Here is a 23,569-nt window from a genome sequence, read left to right as displayed (position 1 = left end):
TTAATGTATTTTTATCTATATTTTAAATATTTTTTAAAAAACTCCCATTATTTCTTATATTTTGTTAAAACGTTCCTAAGTCTTAAATTATGCAAAATAAAATAAAATAAATAAAATTAAAATTATTGATGAAATTAAACATTACAAACTGTTAATCTGATCCTATTTAGTCATTATTGTTAATTTCAGTTGATCATCACTGTTTTAAAAAAAAACATAATGAAATGAATATCGAGAATTTTATTTATTAACATTATCAAATTAAAAAGATCGTAAGTATAAAATTTACCTGATTTCCTAAATGAAGGATAGCCTCAATCCGTCAAGCTTAAGACAATCTTAATTTTAGTGTAAAACGTGTATGAATCAAATCTAAAAGATCCCACTTTTTATAATGCAATCACATCCTTTTATTAGCAATGAAGGATATTTTTTTTATTTATTTTGTTTCCTGTGTAAGTATGTAAAAAGTTAAAAAAAAATGATTCAATGAATGTGAAGATGTCAGCAGATTGGCAGGATCACATCAAATCTTTGCAACAAATTGGCAGGATCACATCAAACTTGAAAACAAATTATATACACATTTCAATAGAGTCAACAATTGTGGCTAATATTTATTCAAAAGTGACCTGTAAACATGAATTCAATTGGGAAAACCCACCCCAATAATTGCAATTTGATTATTCATCTTACAATTGATATCGGTGAAAGAGAAAAATAATGAGGTCAATAGATGACTTAATACCACTGATCCTCAACTAATTAAAAAGTAGGTTCATCTAACAATTGATGGTGGTGAAATAAAAAAAATAAGGTCGAGAGAGGGTTAATACCTCTCACTTTTAACTAATCATAGAGTCTAGCATTCTGCTGGAGCAAATTGGGCAGACACTATCTGGACTTGTAGGCTCCTAGACATGGACATAAATTATCAGCTTGTGGTGATAAGATGTGAAAAAATTTTGAAGCCCAGTTAAAGCATGAAATCACAAAAATTAACACATTTTACTGAAGATTAAATTTCTGACATATGATGTGTACCAATTCATCAAGCACTGTCTATGCCATAGATAATAAAAACATAAATCAAAATATAGAAAACAAAGAAGAAGAAGAAGAAGAAGAAGAAGAAGAAGAAGAAGAAGAAGAAGAAGAAGAAGGTAATCAATATATATTCTCATGAATATGAATGAAAACATGCTTACATGTTCAACAACATGAGAATGAAGACATGCAAGATCTTAGTTTAGAGAAAGTGGAGTGAAAGTTGCTCCTCACAGTCTTCATTCTCCTCCCTACCTTATTCTTAGGTTGCATAAAATGAGTCCTTTAAGAAGACTTGAAAGAAGGTGGAACTCATCTCCCCCAAAGATCAGCCCGAGAATGACAATTCCTCGGAGAAGAAAGTTGACGCCACCGCTTCCAGAGGCCACGCCAAGAAATCTGTTGATACTAAAGGCAAACATGTAATTTCATGTACCTTTATAAAGAAGACAAAAATTAATTTAAGATAAATAATAAGAAAAAAAAATGAAAGTCTCAGAAATAGTTTGAGAAACCAACCAAGCATGGGATACCACACGGCTTTATGGAGGTGAGGGAGTCATTCTTGGAGACAGCATGGCATTGACATGAGGTAGAGGAGGGGAAACCCTAAGATCCATGAAATAAAATAATTAAAATAATCAAATCATAATTAAAAAAAATAAAATAAAGCTTCAAAAAAGAAAAAGCCGATGCTGGCAAAGATCATCATCTCCGTCGTTGTGATCAAAGAGCATAAAGATAAAGAAAAAGAGCGAGGGAGAGAGAAGCCCAAATCTAGTGTTAGGGTTAGAGATTGGGATCCAATCTCTTTTGGTTCTTGGTTTCTGGAGCTAGATTAATTGTGGCAGGGGATTTGCACTACGTTGAAACATAGCAAAATGCCCGGTCGGAGTTTGTGGGGTTGACGGCGGGAGAAGGAAAGGGAAGACCAGGGATTTGGGGATTTAGAGTTAGGGTTTTGGCGAGAGGGGTGATGGAGAGCTAGAATGATGGTATACTGAGCCGTAGGAGTAGAGTAACCGGTGCTGGCCACTTCAGTAAGCGAATCATGTAATCGCAAAATGGACAACTGTGATTGGACGGATGTTCAATATGGTCTGCTTTTACTTTCTTTGCAAATCACAAAAAGATCTGGGTGGGACATATTACCGTGCGGCATAAAGACCAAGTACGCTCACTCACGGATGTTCATAAAATGTTATAGCCGGTGGCTTCTCATTGGTCCGGTGACTAATAATAGAAAATGGAAAAAGACCTCAAAGTGGGCCAGTAGAGGTATTAATGATAGAGGAGATAAATATCAGCCATTGATTGTGATGCTTTAGTTTTATTACTTTAAACTCATTTAAGTAAAAAAAAAAAACCCAACGAATAAGCAATGGACAAATGTCCTCTCACAAATCAACTTGGAATGGGAGATTTTTAAGGGATAACTTTAAGAGGAAGTATATATATATTTGTGTTATAAATTTCTTTAAATTGGCATGTTTTATTTATTTGTTTATTTATTTATTTATTTATTTATTTATCTTTTTCCATTTAACCCATTTCTTTGCAAGGAAGAAATAATTTGAAATCAATACTAATACATCTCTTCAATAAACAACAACAACATATTTTCTACAATTAATTGTAACTTTTGTTTAAAAAAAATTGTAACTAGACTATTTAAATTGGCATGTTTTATAGGAAAATTTATGCTTGCTTGTGTAACACCACCAACTTTTTCCTTGATTGAAAAACAAAAATATATCCAGTAATTATAAGCATCTCTATTTTTTTTCCAAAGGTGATGGCATTGCATATTTGCGGCTTCCAATAGACCAATTGGTGGTTAATCATATTTGCTTTGCTTTGTCCTGCCATTTGTTTTTGTGTTTGCCTTGATGCCGATTTTTGTACTTGCTTTTTATTATATGGCTTATTTACAAAAAAAATTATACTCCTTTCGGTCTCCTTTACTTGTCCATTTTAACTAAATCACACGAATTAAGAATGTTGTTAAAATTAGTTGGTAATCTAAAATTTACCAAAATTACATTAACTTTCCAACATTATCTTTTTTTAAAAAAAAAAATATGCTTCAAAAAAATGTGTAGTTGAATATGATTTATTGGAAGTTGTAGAAGTATATTAAATATGAAGGGTAAATTTGAAAAAAATAATATTTAATGCTTTACAAATTTTCAAATGGACTAGTAAAAATGACCAAAGAAAACTTCTAAAATGAGATAAGTAAAAAGGACTTGAGGGAGTATATAATTGCAATGATAATAATAAAAGTTAAGGAGTTCCTATTCTGTCAAACATATAACCCTTGATTCTCACCATTTATAACAATTAGTCATCAAGTATACATTTTTATTCAAATATATAAAGGAATCATTTACTTTAATCTAGATGTGCTTTGTTAATCAAAGGCAAACTCTTGCTTGGCATTGACTTAATTAATTATCAACTAAACAACTGATTGAAAGCTTTGGAACAAGTCCATCTTCCTAGATATCAAATACAAACAAAAAAAATATTATGTTGTTCACCATTAACAAACCTTTAGGTTGTGTTTGGTGCTTTACCATGGAAATGCTTTGATGGAATTTGATTGATGAGAAAGTAATTGATAGGAAAGTAATTCATGAGAAAATATCATTCCTTTGTTTGGTATACATTTGAAAGTTCGATTAAATTGATGGAAAAGTAATATTTCTATGTTTGATATTGGAAGATATTCTTGGGAATCTGTTGGCTTAATGAGAAAAAATGCCCTTGTGTTATTTTACTTATCCACAACTTGTTAATCAATTTTTAATATTAAAATAATAATATATTTTTAAATGTATAAAATATGTTTAATAGTAAATATTAATTTAAAAATTTTAAATAATGAATAATAATATGTTTTGAAAATTAAAATAATAAATAATATTATTAAAATAATAATAAAATGTTATTAAATGTATAAATATTTTTAATATTAAATAATATTATTATTAATTAATATTATTAATAATAAAATGTTATAAATAATAATATTATTAAAATAATAATAAATAGTATTTTATAAATAAAATGTTTTAAAATAATAATAAAATATTTTAAAAATTATTAATTATTTATATAATATTTACATGTTTGGTATGAGAAAATATTCTTGGAATTTTTTTGTCATAATAACATAAATGCCCTTGTGTTTTTATACATATAAACAACTTGTCAATCAATTTTTAATATCAAAATAATAATAAATTAACCTTGTATACACATTAGCCCACTCATTAGGATACAAAAATTTATGTTAACCATTTATGATTTAATTGTTTGAAGGTTTTGAAAGTGGTTTAAAAAAATGTTATATCCAATGAAAACTTAATATAATACGTGGATAGCAAGTTTAATAGGTGAAAGAACGCTATAATAAGTGGTTTACTATAAAAAAAATTGTAGAAATATATTATATTAAGTGAAAACTTAATATAATATGTGGATAGTTTAGTAAATGGAAATACTCTATAATAAGTGATTTACTATAAAATAAATAAATAAATAAATAAGTATAAACATGTTATATTAAGTGAAACTTTAATATAATATGTGGATAACTAGCTTAGTAAGTGAAAAAAAAACTCTATAATAAGTAGTTTATAATAAACAAATAAGTAGAAACATGTTATATTAAGTTTAAACATAACACAATATGTGGATAACTAGTTTAGTAGGTGAAAAAGCTCTATAATAAGCAGGGGCGGAACCAAGGGGGGGCTAGCAGGTACTGAAACTCCCCCTCCGCGCCGGAGAGAATACTTTTTAAGCAATATAATATTTGATTATTTTTGGCTTTCCTATACTTAAATTAATCTAAAGTACAATATTTGGACTCATAAAAGTGTACAATCTGGGTGTGCTTGAGTGGTTTGTGGGTTTATCCATTTAGTATGATCCACCCAAGTTCAAATCCTTGTTGGTGCATTTTTTTCACATTTTATTTTTTAATTTAAAAATTATTAGATTTCAAAATTTTAATAAAAAAAATCATATATACAAATTTTAGTAATTTTAAAAAATTTTAAATTGATCATGAGCCCTAACAAATATATTATAACATATATATACACATATGTTATATAATGTATCATATATGCTAGAGTGAAAGAACAAAAATTTTTTATAAACAATAGTTTGGTGGTTTGTAGTGAGAGAGAGATCAATTTTACCATATTTTAAAAAAATACAAACTTGAGTTGTATTCTTATTAGTTGAATTATTGAAAATTTTAATATATTTGCTATCGGTAATATTAAAAATTTAAATTATACTCTTTATTTTTTTTAATGTATGTATTCAAATTTTTGTTATATTAACACATTATTTTTCATTTAAAATATTTATTTTGTTGGATTATTTTTTCATTTTTTATTTTTTTTAATTTTCCTTTAGGCTTTAGCCCCCCTACCATTGAGTCCTGGTTCCACCCCTGATAATAAGTGGTTCATTATTTTTAGAGTGATGCTAACCTCGGCTCAGGGGTTAGCAACTCCAACCCCGAGGTTAGCTCTTTAATAATAATAATAATAATAATAATAATAATAATAATAATAATAATAATAATAAGTTCTTAAATGTATAAAATGTGTTTATTATTGAATATTTAAATAAAACATTTTTAACTGATAAATAATAATAAAATGTTTTTAAATGTATAAAATATATTTAATATTAAATATTTAAATAAAATATTTTTAAATCATAATAATATTATGTTTTGGATATTAAAATAATAATAAAATGCTTTTAAATGTATAAAATGGTTTAATAATAATAATATATTTTAAATAATAATATTAAAATAATAATGATGAATAGTATTTTATAATAATAATAAAATAGTATTTTATAAAGTAATTCTGCCATTTTAGAAAATAGTTGAGGGTATTTTGATCTAGAAAATATGTTAACTTTCCCTTCCAACGATAAACAAATTTTCCCACCAAAATGTGAGGGAATTACTTTCCATCAAATCGATGGTTTTAATTCCCATCATAAAGCTATTTTTCAACAAAAACACTCTACCAAACTTGGTAGAGTCATTCTCATATGTTATTTTCCCAAAAAAAAATACCCAATTTTTCTATGTACCAAACGCAACCTTAGTTTTGTCAGATTTTTCAAATATTTTCTTTTAAAAATAAGTGTATCATTAATTTCTTTCAGTGATATAATTCAATGATCAAAGCTATCAATGTCCACAAGCTTAATTAATATACGAATTGGAGTTTATGAATATAAAGAAAAAAAAAACCCACTTTTGTTACATAATTTAGAACGTATATATTTCCCAGGCTTGTCGTCTTCCATGTACATGAATATATATATACATATATTATATTTTATGGTACTGTTTCAACAATAATCTATTTTTAATTTATATTTTAATTATAATATTAGATGGTAATAGAATTATAGAGAGAAGATGTACGCTGATTTTTTATATGATGATAGTAGAAGTATCTTTGGAAAAAAATACATTGACCACTTTTATTTATATACGGAAATCCAAACATGTCAAATGAAAAAAATTAATCATGTGGAGATTGTTTGTTTTTTTTATAAAGTGAATAAATTATTAACTAAAAAATTTATAAAATAGTTAAATATTCAATTATATATGATGAAAATTAAGTGAGCAACTACAACTTTTTTTTATGCCTGTGGTCTTTTTTGTGAACATAAATGATTAATGAGCCAAACATACATTCAGTTATGGTGGCTTTGCAATTATGAATTTGGAGCATATGAAGCTCTTTGCCGAGAACAGTGTCACTATGTTAGCAGAGGTTTTTTACTTAATTGTTTAAATGATTCTTCATAATTAAGGAGGAGTATAATAATGAAACAAAAGAATTGATGGCAGGATTTACGTCTATAAGTTGAACCGTAAAGACTTTTTAGAGGGGCTTAAAGAGAACAATATACAATCGTAAGGGGGTTGAAAGCACTATTTTTGAGAATTTACTGTCCGACACTTACAATAATAAGTTGGACCGTAATATTGGGACAAAAGACCTTACAGGTGGAGCTTACACTAGTAAAATGCTCTTAAGACACATGACCCAGTATCTTCAGCTCCTTAAGACTTCATTTTAATGTTCGTAAGTGGTTAGATGTAAAAAAATTATGTTGAAGGTTTTTAGGAAATCTTTTGATGACCAAGCAAAGGGAAAAAGAGGGGAAACTCTCTAGGTTTCCTAGGGCAATCCATCAAGTCGAGGAGACTTGCCCACCATCTCCCACACCATTGGACCCATCGAGGAGCATCATTAGCGGTGTTTTGTGGAAAATAGGGGCGGAGCTCAACTGTATCTAAAGGGGCAAGAAGCATGTCTATTGTCTTTTATGGATTGTATGATTGTTTTTCTTTAGTGGAGAATTAATTTGTAGGTGTTTGGGCATAAATGAATTCTAGGTTTTATAATTTGATTGAATTTGGTTGTGGATCTCGAATGCTCTTATATTGATTTATTTATTGCAATGTTGTAGGAAATATACTATTTGTATAGCATGCAAATACTACAAACAAAGACTGTAGAAATATAAAATGCAATTAAGCACAAACTACAATAATAATTCAAAATAATAGTTAGAAATTTCTAGCCTGGGCTAGGCGTGCGTAAACACTACCCTAACGCTGAATTGGCCTCCGTCGTGCAGGATTTTCCGCCCTGACTCTAAGCACAGGATACACTAACCCAGAATGGAAAAACTCTTGTAGCCTAGCATGTCGATGTCAAGGTACACCAAGAACACCCCCAAGGTTCAGGCAAAGAACCAAAGAAAAGAATAAGATTACTTGGGTTTTCCAGGTACGCAAAAGTGCACACCTGGGAGAAAGAGAATGTGAGAGAAGGATGTAAGCAAGTGTGTGTTTAGGGTTCATGGTTGGACACATATTTATAGCCAAGAAATCTCTAAGAACTCTCTTAAATACACAATGTGGGACTAAAACATAAAAAGAAGTTTGGTTTGAGTGTACTAGTATGTGGGACTAGCTGGGACCCACAGGACTCACATCTAACAAATGTTTCATTATTGAATTCAATTGTGTATTTCTATTATATTGGATTCTATTGTAGCGAGAACCGTGAATCCATGTTTGATATGCTTGTGTGATGAGTCAAGAGACCCATCTAGTATAAGCAACCCGTAATTGAATGGAATTTCGAGTTTGCCTCGAGATAGGGTACTTTGAAGTTGAACTTTCTCCTCCAATAATCCTTCCGAGTGAATTAGCAAAGAATTTCATTCGAATTGCAAATGTAGAGAGTAGTTTCAGGAAGAGATTTTAACTCTACTTTGTATGGGATTAGGGATAATTACTTAGAGAGGAGAATTGTCTATACTTTAAATGCTTGCTTATTTTAGATAAGAATTCATAGAGTATACTACTGTCATAGAATTGACTGTAACAACACTGTATGGGATAAGTTGCTATTCACCTTGAGAAAAGGGAGTAGCATATTTTAGAAACTCTCTTGGTTCGATTAGATTGCAAGAATTTATATAATCATTGCCCAAGACCTAACAAATCCTAGGGAAAATCTATGCATGGACACCCCCTCTTCATGGTTGTTTAGCTATACTTTTTTTTTACTCTTTCGATTTTTATTTTTAGTTTGCTTTTACATTTCACCATTTTGATTAGGTTAATTGTCGGATTTAGATTCAGTAGTAGTATTCTCTAGTTCTTTGTGAGTCGATACCTTTGTTTTTTAGCACACTTTATTACTAAATCGGCATGTACAATTTATTACTCATCATGTCTCCCATATTTGGACCATAAATAATCATCATTAGATGTATAATTAAACGATTATTATTTGTAAAAGCGGTCTATAAATATTATTGCTAATTACATTATCACTAAATTACCATACACTATTAAGCACAATGGTATATTACAGACAGTGACCGGTAGATGCAAATCTAATCACTATCATATATTTTAAATTTTTAAAATTTACATGTAATAACAGCCTTCTCCATGAACCTAGAATCGACTATCGGACCCAATTTAATTCCACCGAATCGGAACACAGATCCATTCCTAGTCGGGTCGAGTCAAACCACGCTTCCTTAGTCCGCGTCAATCTTTCACACTCTTTCTTCTAGGCTAAGCAAAGCAGACTGAGAGAATCGATACCAAGCCCCAGGAAGTCCGTTGTCCGGACACGTGTCATAATCAAACCGTTATCTGACCGCCACGTGCTATCATCACACGCCTCCCCTCTCTCTCTCTCTCTCTCTCTCTCTCTCTCTCTCTCTCTCTCTCGCGTCAATAAAACCCATTAACAACTACACCTTTCTTCTTCCTCGTTTTCCACGCTCTTTCGATCGACAACCACGGAAATCCAGAAACCCTTGGATCCATGGCGCTGGAGTGGGTGGTGCTCGGCTATGCCGCGGCGGCGGAGGCGATTATGCTCCTCCTCATCACCCTCCCCATCCTCGGCGCTCTTCGCAAGGGCTTGATCGCCGTCGTCCGTTCTGCTCTCAGGCCGATGCTCTCAATCGTCCCCTTCTGCCTCTTCTTGCTCATGGATATCTACTGGAAGTACGAGACCCGGCCGACGTGCGATCAGGAGCACGCCTGCACGCCGACCGAGCACCTGCGGCACCAGAAATCGATCATGAAGAGCCAGCGCAACGCTCTTCTCATCGCCTCCGCCCTCGTCCTCTACTGGCTCCTCTTCGCCGTCACCAACCTTGTTGTCAAGGTCGAGCAGCTCAATCAGCGGATCGAGAAGCTCAAACGGGAGGACTGATCTCGTCCCCATATCAGGCTCGCCTCCTTCCTTCCTCTCTTGTTTCGATTGCTACTTTTCTGATAATGTTGCTTTAATCTATAGGGCTTTTCTTGCCCCTTTTTGTTTTAGTGTTTCTCTTGGCGTTTGATCGATGTATGGATTTTGATTTGAATACTCTTGTCACTATATGCATATTTCTTCTTCTTGTTGTTCTTAGATCTGTGGATGGATTTGCTGGTGATGTGATTTCAATCTTTTTTAACTGATAAAATTGTAGAACTTTGTGGTTCTCTTGTGTTTATCTCTATTTTTCTTTGTTTTTCTTGTTATGCTTGATCTTTCTTTGATGTTTCAATTTGGGATTTCTGGGATTATTGTATTGAGGTTCAATTTGAAGGAAATTCTATGCATTTATGAATTTGAATAAATAGCATTGCCTTTGTTTACCAAATTTCAAGGTGCAAAGTGTTTAGTTGTTATTCTATCATGCTCTATTGCTACTCAATTTTGGACTTAGTTGTTATTCAAAATGCTTACTTGGGAGAATTGTGAGGTAGATCAGAAAGTGGTAATGCAACTTTGAAACTTCATCTCTTAAACCTTCTTGAGTCATCTTCACTATTAAAAGATTGTTGAATTTAAAGAGTTCTCTAGTTTGAGGCTTTTGAATATTATAATTTTTTTTTTTTTTACTTTGATGTTGCCAAAGCTTGATTGTTGTTGGGACACTTTCTTACAAGGGTTATTGCATAGCACCAATTTATAGAAGGACATTGTTTGCAAGTAATTTTTTGTTTCTTTGTTGTAGGACCTTTTCTTTTTTTTCTTATGTGAAGGGAGGGTGTAGAAAGATATTCCTTTGCAGGTTTTTAAATAGGATTTGCATGGTTGAAGACCCAAAATTAGCAGTGGGGGTTTGTAAAAGAAAAGAAGTAAGAGAGATCTAAAGCTGGAATTGTTTCTTCATTTTTTAGTAGTTTAAACTATATTGAATTTAAACTTTTCAGCTATATAAAGAAATATGAAACAGATTGTGTTATTAGCATGACATGTCTTAGTATTTTTGACCTATTGATATTTATCTCAGTTCAGTTCATATCATGTTTAATCTACATTATTGTAGGGTGTTAGGGTTGTGGTGGCTTGTTGAATTATATGGATTGCATTGTGGTTTTACCTTTTATTTTAGATGTCTAATGTGTAAGAAAAAAAAAAGGAAAATGAGCTATTGTCCTCGGTCTTAAATTCATCAAAACTAGTTCTTTAAAATGTGATCACTACCGGTAATCAAAGTGAAAAATTTGACTTTGGATCCAATGAAATGAAGAATTTAGAGCTTTTGACTTGAAATGAAGATCTTGTAGATATATTGTATTGAAAGACATTTTGTTCAATACCATAAGGTTTTTATAAAATTTGACAATGATAATTTTTTTTTCTTGAAATTTAATTTGTCATGTTTTAATTACACCAGTTCCACACTTAAAGTGGTGCCACAGTAGAATGTTGTTCCTTACCATGAGGTGCATGCATGCACTATACAAATTGATGTCTGTCTTCTTAGTTATTTTAAAGGCCGTTTGGTTTGTGGTAATGACATATTATCATATAACAAGATTATCATGGTAATATGAGTGGGAATGTTATATGTTGGGAATACTGCGGTAATTTGATATAATCATATTTGGTTGAGAACTTTTATTATCGGGAATAGTTCATTGTCGTGTTTGGTTGTCATGTTTATCAATTTGTTAAAATATAAAAAGTTATAAGATTACTACAGTCATTCAAGATAGACACCAAATTTTGTGGTAATAGTATTATCAATTTTTTTTATAATATTTATAAGTTGATAATGTGATATTATCATTCAGATTCAGATTATCATCGGTGCAATGTCAAATGTGGTAATATTTTCAGGTAATTTTTTTACATTACCTTGAACCAAACGGGAATTTGAATGCTTGTAAATTTTTTATTTCTTAAGATCTATTATATGATAATACATTTTGAAATATGAGTAATTTTGTGCAAATTATATCTCACAATATCTAGGAAACCTATTAAAAAAATTAAGTATTTAACATGTATAATTATATAAATAAAGGAGGGAATATTTAAATATTTTCAGAAAAACTCGCCTTAACATTATTATATGATGATATATGCTCGAATCTCAATTGTTTTTAATAATAGAAACGTAATTGCGGTTTTTTTTAATCAGTGTTAAATAAAACATTAAAAGTATCCTCATATGCTTTTGGTGTTCCAGGACTCTACATCATAAATTTGTCCATTATATTTTATATATCCTTGTCCATTGTTTTTAATAATATAAATGTAACTGCATTTTTTTTTATATCAGGGTTATATGAAATATTAAAAATATCCCCTCATACTTTTGGTGATTTTAGAGTCTTCATCATAAATTTGTCCATGGTATTTTATGTATCCTTTTTCATATTTTATTTTTCTGTTTTATTTTATAAAATTTGCCTTTTGTCAGTGCCATAGTTAATATGTACCGGATCATTTTAAAATACCCAAAATTTTCTTATTTACTAAATTATTTTAACTGTTTAAATGTTAAATAAAGTAAATATTTTTAGGATAGTCATAGAATTCAACTATTTTAAGTTTAAGTTAGTGAATTTTCTTCTCTAGATTGCTTTTTAGGTTTCATGCTTAAATTCAACATCTTCTTAAATACACATCTTTAATAGTCGGTATTGCATGTATTAAATTATTATGAGGCTTAGAAATAAAATTTAAAATGAGGAACAATTTGAAGTTGCTTATGAAACATATATTTACATAAGATATTATATAAATATCTCTTTTTCTCTTCATATTTTTGTTTTAATGTAGATTAGTCACAATTCTAAACAATTGAGATGAGAGAGAGTTAAAGAGAGAAATGAGTTACCACAGAGAAATATCACTCTCATATTGATACTATAATTATTATTTAAAAATAAATAAATAAATAAATCATCATCTGTTAGAACTCGATAAAACAATGAACTACGAAAATAATATTAATTAAAAATATGAATATTATTTAGATGGATTTTTTTTATTTTAATTGTTTTTAGATTTTTGATGTACTGGGTTCTCAAGAGTTATGATTCTAAATCTATATAGAAGGCGTGAAAACTCTTCTAAAAAAGGTTTATTTTAACTAATCAAAATCTTGACTTACTTAATAGTAGTATTAATAAAAATTATATATCTTATGATTAAACTTTTAACACTTTAAATACTAATAGATGTTAATTAATAATGGTAAATTTATAAGAAAAACATCTACTAAATATATTTATTTAAATAAATAGATCTTTATAAAAGTTTTGTATAGTTCTCATCCCACCTTTGCTGTTCCCCAGACAAAGCAGAAGTCTCCATTGTGACAGGATGTAAATGTGGAAAAAAAAAAAAAGAGTAAATCCTTGAAACATTAGATTTTGCATGTGATACGGAGTGGAAAAAGTCTAATGTCAGAACTGGATTAGAAATCTTTATGTATAACTATTTTTTCAAAATTTTTCTAGATCATAATTCAGGAATTCCACACAAGCGTTGATTATAATTAATTCAAATATATTATTTATTATAGATATTTATTTTTTTCAATATATAGTAGTATTTATATGCTTATCAAGTGATATTTGGTGGAAGAGAGTGAAGAAAAATGTAATGAGCATTGTAAAACACATTTCAATATTTGGTGTCAATTCACGAGATAGAATGGCCATAATGGCCCATTTCAAGAGTGTTTGAATATAAATATAAAATCACATGTTTATTTTCTCATATTATAATTTTCAAGTAAAATATATATTTATATTTTCAAAATTATATATTACATTGTATAAAATTTTATATGCATCCATTAGTTTTAAGTTGTCATATTATCAAAGGCTATTTGGTCATTAGTCTAGTGGTTCGGTTCTACTGTTAAAAAAAAAAATATCTTATTAGGACTTTCATTGTCTAGAGTTCAAAATGTGTCAAATGTAGTGATGTCAACAAAAGTCCCCGATTGTGAGAGTGAGCTTTCAGTCCAATCTTCACATCCTCGATTGAGTGTGCATGAACTAAATGATCAATTTCTAGTGGTGCATATGCCTGTAACACATGGCTTGCCCATTTTGTCCAAAAAAAATTTGTCATATTAACTAGTTATGTGGAACTCTCCTCAATCCAATTGTTTTGAATTCTGATCATACGTTTAAGGCACAATCTGGTGTTGTCCCGATAAGGGGTTTAATCCATCATCACTTGGGTTCTTAGATTAAATGTTATGTGATTTATATTGGTCATATAGATAGTTTGAAAATCACCCGCTAAGTGAGTGGACACGAGTTGAACTAGCATAAGATGGAGAGGGAACGTTGCAGGGGATGAAGGCAGTGGAGAAGGTGGATTTGGTGGAAAGGTGAACATGCAAGTGGAGGACGACCTTGTCCTCCATGTGGTGTCTGCAAGTCCTTGAAAGAAAAATGTCAAGATAATTGTAAATTTACACTGTGCTTTGACTCAATAGAAGAAAGTGTTAAAAATTTCAAAATAATTAGCCATGTTGTTACCGTTCGCAGATAGTTTAACAATCACTTGCCGAGTGAGTGCACGTGAGGTGAACCAATAGAAGATGGGGAGGGAACGCTGCAAGGGATGGAGGCAATAAAAGAGGTGGATTTGGTGGGAAAGGTGAACACACAAGTGAAGGAGGACCTCGTCCTCCATGTGGCATCTGCAAGTCCTTAACAAAAAAATGTTAGGATGATTGCATCCTTACATTGCACTTTGACTAAATAGAAGAAAGTGTTCAAAATTTCAAAATAGTTACATGTGTGGTTACCATTCGCAGATAGTTTGACAATCACTCGCCAAGTGAGTGCCCACAAGGTGAACCGGTAGAAGATGGAGAGGGAACATTGCAGGGGGATGAAGCCATGGAGGCAATGGAGGAGGTGGATTTGGTGGAAAAGGTGAACATACAGGTGAAGGACGACCTCAACCTCCATGTGGCATCTGTAAGGCTTTGAAGTAAAAATGTCAAGATGATTACATCTCTACGCTACACTTTGACTCAATAGAAGAAAGTGTACAAAATTTCAAAATGTTCTCGAGGATTGTTTTGAGGCTGCCATAGCCACCATAGGAGATGTATGAATTCATGTAGCATATCCTATTCATGGTTGTATGGGTGAGATCAAGTCACTGTAAAGTCAAGTTAAGATTTTAGAAGAAAAGGTAAAGGAACAAGATGAATTGCTAATGTTAGATGGGAGATGAGGTTCAAGGGAACCTTCCTAAGTCCCTGACAGTCTTTAAAGGAACAAGATAAACTTGTGAAGCTATTTGGGAGTTAGGTTCATGAGAATATTCCCAAGTCCCAGAACATCTTTACTTTCGCATCATTTTTTACTTGTAATAAAAACTATTGCTATAACCTTCTAATCCAAATGTATGACAGTAATCTTTAAGGCAAAATTTTCTTTCGGTTGATCATCGTTGTGGGACATCTTCGAAGAATAAGCTTGAGCTGCTTGACGTGCTCGTTGTATTTCCATGCCAGTCTAGGATCCTCGTAAACAAGATTGACAATGCTCATACAACCCATGTAAATGTTGTCATGGTAAAGCCTCTTGTCCATGCAAAGCTTCAGAGCTCCTTTTAGTGCTAACAATTTAGTTATGGTACTCGATTTAGCCACCATTTGAAATGCACCTACAAGAACAATGACGTTGTTATTAGTAATCGAGACAAAACCACCCTCACTAATAATCATACTCTTACTCCAAGAGACATTAGTAAAGAGAGACAAAGAGCAATAAATATAAGAGGACTGTGCCAACTTCCCTATACTCAATTTAGAAGCCCTGAAGGACTCTTCCACCACTTGGATTGCCTATTGGGCATTGCGCTGAAAGTTTGGGTTTTGGTTCCTGAAGACTTTGGCACAACTAACCTTCCAAATAAGCTAGGCATCAGAAGTAACAACAGATTTGAGGTTCTTGTTCCCCACCCATGTCCTCCATTGGGTTGTTATCCAGTCACTTGGTGAAAACATCTTAATTGTGGACATATTAGTACCAGTAAAAATACTAACTCAATTCTAGCTAATTCAACTTATTTGGCACCACCAAATGACATGTTCATTACTCTCCAATTCAAATCTACAAAAGCAACAAGGTAATGGAGGTCTAAGGTTAATCTTATAAAGGTACTCAAAGGTCTGAGTTCTTTAGTGCAAGTATCTCCATAGGAAAACCTTGACCCTAGCGATAGTAAGGGGGTGTTTGTTTGGAAGGAGTGGAATGGGTTTCATTGCGTAAGTCATGTATACCCTTGTTTGGGTGTGGATCAATGGGATTGGAAAAGGCATGGGAGAATAATGAATTTGTACAGATGGATGAATGACAATCCTCCCAAATTTGGGAGGAATGTTAATTCCTTGCATATAAAATGTCCAATTTGCCCTTTGCCTTTGATGTGTATTGTTTATGACAAATTTATATAATTTTTTAAATAGAATATAATTAATTTTTTTATATGACAAACATTAAAATTAATTCCATTTATTTATTTAAATAATTAATTTATAATAATTAAAATACATAATTTTTAAAGTAAATTATGTGATTAAAGTAACTGTTATAGGTATGTTAAATTAGATAATAATTACAATTAAAATTTTATTGTAACTATTAAATTATAATAATTGAAAAAATTATGTCACAAATTTTGATTTAAATATTTAATTAAAACTTTAACTCATTAAGTCGTTATTTTATAATGATATAATTTATTTATTTATTATAATGGTATATGTAGGGTTTCGGTTTTCCTTCTGATGTAGAGTGGTGCATTTTCGTCTTTGTTTTTGTTTATCGATTCGATGTCTTAGTTGAGTTCTTCTCATTTGTAGTTTGGGGCTTCTTGCCGAGAGTTTCGGGGCGTCTTTCGAGGGTTTTAAAGGTTCTTGGGGCCTATATGGCCTCCTATGCGGTCGCACAGGGGGCCGCACAATCCATATAGAGGAGTGTGCGGCCTGGTGTGCGGACCGCACATCCCTGGCAATGGGGTGTGCGGCCACTGTGCGAGCCGCACATAAGGCCGCACACATGCGGTTTGTGCTTTTTTAAGCCCATTTTAACCCTTTTTTCCATTACTTTTTTTTCCCAGGACTCCATCATCCTCTCCTCCTCTTTTCCTCTACCTTTATCTGAAGATTAAGGGCTAGTTTTGGAGGATTACTTTTGCTTGTTTATGGATCTTAGAGTTTGATCTCCTCTTGGCTCAAGGTAAGCTTCCATCCTTCCCTTCCTTCTTTGTTCCTTGAATGAGTGAAGTTAGGGTTTGTTTGTGGGTTAAAGTGGGAGCTTGATCCTTGTTCTTCTTCTTGTTTATTTTTGGAAGAGCTTGAGAGGAGTGTTTGAATTGCGTTGTATGGCTTTGATCTATTGTAATTATTGACTCTTCTTCTCCCTTGATTTCAGAGTTACTGTAGCACTTGTGAGTTCTTGTTGTTTCTTTGGTTTCATTGGGTTGGAGTGAAACTTAAACCTTTAAAACTTCATTAGTAACATGAGGAGCTAGTTTGAGCAAACCCTAGAAGCGATTAGGGTTGCCTGGTAGAGAAACCTAAGGTTTCTTTGTTTAGCTTAGTGTGTTAATTCTTGTTTGAAGTGTATTTTCAAGGATTATTCTCCAATTGATGTTTTCTTGATGAAAAGGATTTCATTGAAGATGTTATGATCAGTTTGCTCACTCTTGAAGTGAAAGTTGTATATGTGAAAATTTGTGATCTCTTAATGAGACTTATGCTATCATGTTGATGTATACACTGAGCTTACGGGTTGGATATTGTTTATTTGTTTTAATGGTGACATTGGGGGGATCCCCAGTACTTAATGCAGTAAGAAGTAGAGTTCCACGGGCCGACCTATCAATGGTGGTGTGAATAACTCAATTGGGTATACCATCCTTTTAGGAGGCACGTAAAGAACCTAAAAAGGTGTATTGTTGGGTTCTCTGGAGTCACAACATGGGCTTCCCAGCGCTCAACGCTAAGAGATGCGTGTCTTAGCTGCTCCAGACCTAACCGAGGCCACGGTTATCAATGGATGATTTTGGAGGCTATTTACTATGTGATCGATCATGGACTTATTTATTTTCAAAACCCTGTTTTATTGAGTTATTGAAAGGAATGGATGATTTTGGAACTATAATTAGTTTTAAATCGTTTATGTTTTAAAATGGTTATTGATGGAGTACATTATTTACTCAAACTTGAATTCTTGTTACTTATAAATTCTTGGTTTTGGTTGCACTTTTGAAACATTTAACATGTTAGAATTATTAAACCTTGAGTATTGCAATTTCTTGGTTCTTTTTAAATTGTGGAAAGAAAAATGATTTTTGGTATGCTATTCATGTTTTCATAAATATTTGATTTCTTGAGTTGTTTGGTTGAATGATGTTAATTGTGTAAAAACTTGGCTTTGACCAATTGATAATGCATAAATGCTTTTACTGGTGTATGTTTTATTTGAGTGTTACTCTACGTTTGTTATTTTCTTAATTTTTAGGCATTGGTAAACTTTTAAAATATGCCATTGTAATTTTGAATATTTTTTATCTTTTTTGGAATGTATGATTTTATAGTTCCATGCTAATCTCCTCACTGAGTAACCAAGTTACTCAACCTCTCTTTCGTCTTCCATGGTGTTAGTTTAGCGTGGCAATGCTGACGTAAAGTGCTTGACAAGAGTTGGTTTCAGTGTAGTTACTTTGAGTTTATGTGTGTATGTTACCAGTACTTGGCATGTAGTGTGTGGGATCCATTAGGGTAAATTTTGTTAACTTATTTGTATTCAATTATTTTCTATAGAAGACCCTTGTATTTGGTGTGGTCTAGGGGTTGTATGAGAAAACATACTCAGAGTTGGGTTGTTATTATGATCATGTATTTTAATTTGTAAACCTTTATGTCTTTCTTATCTTCATACTGTTGTCTTGGTCTTGTTTAGAGACTCGGTTGCGTAAGTATACTGATGAGTTTCCCACAGTTGTTATAGTGATTTTGTATAGGTAACAGGTCAGTCTTACGATGATCCAAAATTGAGATAGAGTTTGACCTCCCTTGGGTTATTGTGGCGGTATGTTGCGTGTGGGACCCGCAGGTCGGGGTGTAACAGTATACATATAATTTTTATAATCTAAAAATAATTATCATTTTCTATAACATCTATTTTATATATAATATCATTTGCATAAAGGACATAATAGTCATTTTAGCATTTGTTTTTTCACTTTTCTAATTCCCAATATACTACCCCTCTAATCCTTCCAACAAAACATAATTTTCATTCTCATTCATTTAATTTCCAATCCCTCTCATTGTCATTACTCTTCCACTTCTCTCCATTCCACTCCTTGAAACCAAATGGCTCCTAAGCTTTCAAATGGCTTTCCAGCCATCCCAACCTTCCTCATGGGTCCAAACTCCCAAATTCAAATGATTATTAATTGTTTTGATGATAGAAGTGGCAAATTTAGAGGGGGATCAAACCCATGACTTGCTCTATAAATTGCCCGAGGTCTAAGTTGTCACACTCACCCCTTCTACCGAGGTAAATGTGGCACCCAGCAGTTAAAATTACATTTTAACTGGAAAACTTACACCCATGAAAAACCAAATCAAACTTACAGAACACGATTAACAACCTTTAAACAAACTACAAGTTCAAATACACGAATACAATAAACATAATTACTTGAATTTACGGGTACAACCGCTACAAAATAACGACACCAACACAGAGAAAGAAAAGGGACCCACTGAACCCTGAGAGACCCTGACTGGCTCTATACTCGCACAGGTAATCTAGTAGGGTCCTACTCCTGCAACTGTAACACATTTCAGTTGGTCTATAGTGGCTCAATAATTTTAAATAATTAAATATAGCGTATATAAAGTATATTAAGATCAATTTCTCAAATAATTTCCCAACTTTCCCAAATACAAGAATTTTAACAAAATACAACTTTAAAGAGCTTTTAAAACATAAATTCATCATGAATCATCATTAAATCAATTTTCCAAGGAAATACAATTTTGGTGAGAGACTGCCCTCCTTAGAGCGACAACTAGGTTTCGACCCCTCATCACAATCCGAAATAACATGTTTTGCACAACTGAAATGTAAAACCAATCTCAATTCATTGGCCTAAAAACAGTCCCCGATTTAGCCACCGTCGTGACTAAGTTGAAAGCCATAAAGGTATTCATAACATTGATGTTGCCCATTGAGATCCCCGTGTGGTGACCTCTTGACCAAGGGTAAACTCAGGGCTAACCACGCCGCCTCCCATCAGGCCGGACCGTGGGACCCCAACTGCAGTGTCAGACTAAAGTCCGTAATCACCATCAAAATCTGTGAAAGCTCCATAGTACAATACATGCATAATACCAGTAAAGTCCAGATCCATGATAACATTCCTATACCAGGAATGAAAACCAATTTCACAAGCATTAATGGTAAAACATTTTAATATGCACACATAGTTTCACAAATCATCTCAAAGTCAAGGTACACATAACCATTAAAATAAATACCTAAATCGAATAATTAAAACATATATACATGTATTTTCCACAGTTGAAACTACATATAATTATACAAAACCAGATGTATCAATACGATTGTCATGGCACAACAACGGCAAATAAATATAAGTATATACATTGTTAAACATAATATAATGAAATAATTGAACAATTATTTCCAAAATACTAGCTATTAAATCATTATCTCAAAATAATAACAATTAACCAATTATTCAAAATAATAGCCACTGCCAACTCACCTAGTCTCCCTAGGGTTTCTTGCTAAACCTAGAACAATCCCCCAAGCCTGAACAACCAAGCCAAACCATACTCCGCCGAGCTCCCTCTGACGATCTCCAAGTCTCTCAATTTAATTTCTCTCATCTTTTTTTCTTCTTTTTTAATTTCACATAACATTGTTACAGGCTCCATTCAAGAAGAAGATGAAAACCCATCATAAAAGTCATCCATTTCCAAACTTTTTCTCCCAACTTAAAATTCTGCAGAAATTCACTGTTAGTCCCTAAAAATAAAAGTTTTTACAAAAAGGTCCCTAAAAAGTCACCAATGATCCTTGAATTATGAAATAGTATTTCCAAAAGATTCCTGTAAACTTACCTTTCAATCCTTGGTTTCTGAAAACACTTCAAATCAAACCTTTTTATTTCTTGTGAACCCAAAATTTTCTATAAACTTCCACACTTGGGTCCTTGAGCTTTCTGCTTGGGTTTCTCAACAAAACTGCTATGCAGAAAAAATCTTACTGCAATTGTGATAATACCCTGAATATATTTATTACAAGTTTCCAAAGGTTCAAGGTCACAGCTCACCCCAAACACCATAATCCATGCACCCTTGAAAAATAGTTGGCCTCCGAAAAGCTCTGAACAGTTAAACTCTCCTACATAACATCCATATTAATAAAAGTGGATTTATAAGCAATTGTTGAGCTTTGGGGTGTCAAAGAGGGTCTTCTCCTTGCAAAACAACTTGGTATTCATGGATTAATTGTTGAGCTTGATGCCCAAGTGGTGTTGTGTTGTCTTCAAGTTGGAGTGTGCACATTACATCCTTGTAAAACTCTAGTAGATAATTGTATTGCGCTGGTGAAGGAACGTTGGGTTCATGAGGTCAAACATATTTATTGTGAAGGAAATCGTTTTGCAGATTTTCTAACGAATCTTGGTTAAATTTATTGTTGATAATTCATTATGTTTCATACTCCGTCGTCTTTTTTACAACTATTGTTAGAGCCCGATAAGATTAGATAACTTGTCTTACAGTTTCAATGACATATTTGTCAGTTTTATATAAAGAAAAGGTCGAATACCCAAATTAGTCCCTTTATTATAGTGAAAGTGCCTTTTCAGTCCCTCTATTATTTTTTGTCCTGCTGGGATCCCTTTATTATTATTTTTGGGAAAAAACAGTCCCTTACCCTAATGTTTGTGAGTTTCTCCGTCTGGTGAGCTGACGTGGCTTAAAAATGGATTAAAATATTCATAAAATAATGCCAGAAATTCTTAAACAAGTATTAGAGTCTAATTGACATTAAGTTCAATATTAGCTAATTGGATCCGCATCCAAAATTCGTATCCGATAAGATAATTAAACCCCTTCTCTTCTACCTCTTTCTCTACCACCCTGTCCACCTCCTTCTCCACCACCGAAGGACCACCAATGGTGTGAAAGCATTAAATGGCTGTGTCAACAACCAACACCAGCTAGCCTCATTGAAAGCTCCTAGATAAGGATTCTTCAAAATCGCTAGAAATCCACTATAGTGCACTGGTGCCCGGCACCATCCACCGTCGACCATGGTAAGCTTTGATCTCTGAACTCTGTCCACCATCACTCATCTACTCTAGTGCCTCGACAAGAAAGTTCAATGGCTGGGGAACGCTAAAGCTTCATCCATGAACTTGAGAATTGTCTTTGTTATTTTATTTTGGTTTTTATTTATCAATTTGAGGTTGTATTGTATTGTAAAATTTATCACAAACCTTACAATTTGCTGGAAAAACTGCAACAAATTAACATGCAATATCTGAGAATCATAGAGAAGACCAATTCATCAGCAAAAACATCTTGCACAATTAGAATTCATAAACTACGACAACCATAATTCATACTCAAATAAATCATTCTGTACCAATAATTCAAAGGCACAAATAATTCCTGGATTCACAATTAATCAAGTGGACCCAAATTAATTTCAATCTTCTGAAGACTGTTGATTAATGTTATAAAGTGGCATATACAAAATTACAACAAAGTTTCAACAGAGTTTGCTTCAATTTTTTTGCATATTACACAAATAGCAAATAAAGATATAATTACATATCAATTTTTTGAATTTCCAAAACCAGGATAGAGCCTGCTATTCAAAAGTTAGTACTGCATAAAATTGAGATAGCTTCAGGTTTGTTTATGTTGCGTGCCTGCATCAGCCGTCATACTTTCCCGTGTACCTAGCATAGTACCTGCATTATGAATTTCACTTGCTTTTTTAGCCATGATAGACCTTCTCGCTTGCACATTTAAAAAACTAAAAACATTAGAATAATCCTCATGGTTGTAATTTAACACAATCAAAAGAAAAATTACCATCAGCTCCTCTTCAGTGACAAAAGAAGAAAAATAAGGAACATCCTTTCCTATTATAAATCCCCCTGTGTCTCTCCCCTGAACCATAGAAGTGATTTCATATGAGCTATAGTGTAAAGTCAATAAAGTCATTGTTAAATTGCAGAACATAGATATTACCTTCAAAATCTAGAAACTTCCTACAATGTAGATGTTCTTTATCTTGTATGCAGCTGCATTCGCTTGTTGTTTCAACTTTGGAGTAGCTCCCATTTTATCAATTGTTTGGTCAGTTGTCACACTCTCAGAATGAGCTACAACGGTTGTAGATTTTCTGGCTGTTCTGCCTTGCCCTTCATGCCTTGTTTGCAGATTTCCTGCTAGTGCATGGATACTGTGATCTGCAGGATTCATTGGTAACTTTCTCCTTCTTCCCCTAGGTGCAGTAGTCTTTTCTTGATGACCCCTTGGTGCAGACTATCCTTCATGCCTTGTCTGGCTAGATGAAACATTAGCA

General features: G+C 32.4%; 1 protein-coding gene across 1 annotated transcript; it reads left to right on the top strand.

Moving 5' to 3' along the window:
* Positions 1-9,401: 9,401 nt before the first annotated feature.
* On the top strand, positions 9,402-10,064 carry LOC120281732. The gene has a single exon (XM_039288430.1). It carries the CDS (start codon positions 9,471-9,473, stop codon positions 9,864-9,866), a length of 396 nt encoding a protein of 131 aa, XP_039144364.1. The 5' UTR covers positions 9,402-9,470; the 3' UTR covers positions 9,867-10,064.
* Positions 10,065-23,569: the final 13,505 nt, after the last annotated feature.

Source organism: Dioscorea cayenensis, chromosome 18, assembly GCF_009730915.1.
Source record: "Dioscorea cayenensis subsp. rotundata cultivar TDr96_F1 chromosome 18, TDr96_F1_v2_PseudoChromosome.rev07_lg8_w22 25.fasta, whole genome shotgun sequence".
Taxonomy (NCBI): domain Eukaryota; kingdom Viridiplantae; phylum Streptophyta; class Magnoliopsida; order Dioscoreales; family Dioscoreaceae; genus Dioscorea; species Dioscorea cayenensis.
This window is presented reverse-complemented; position numbering and strand designations above follow the sequence as displayed.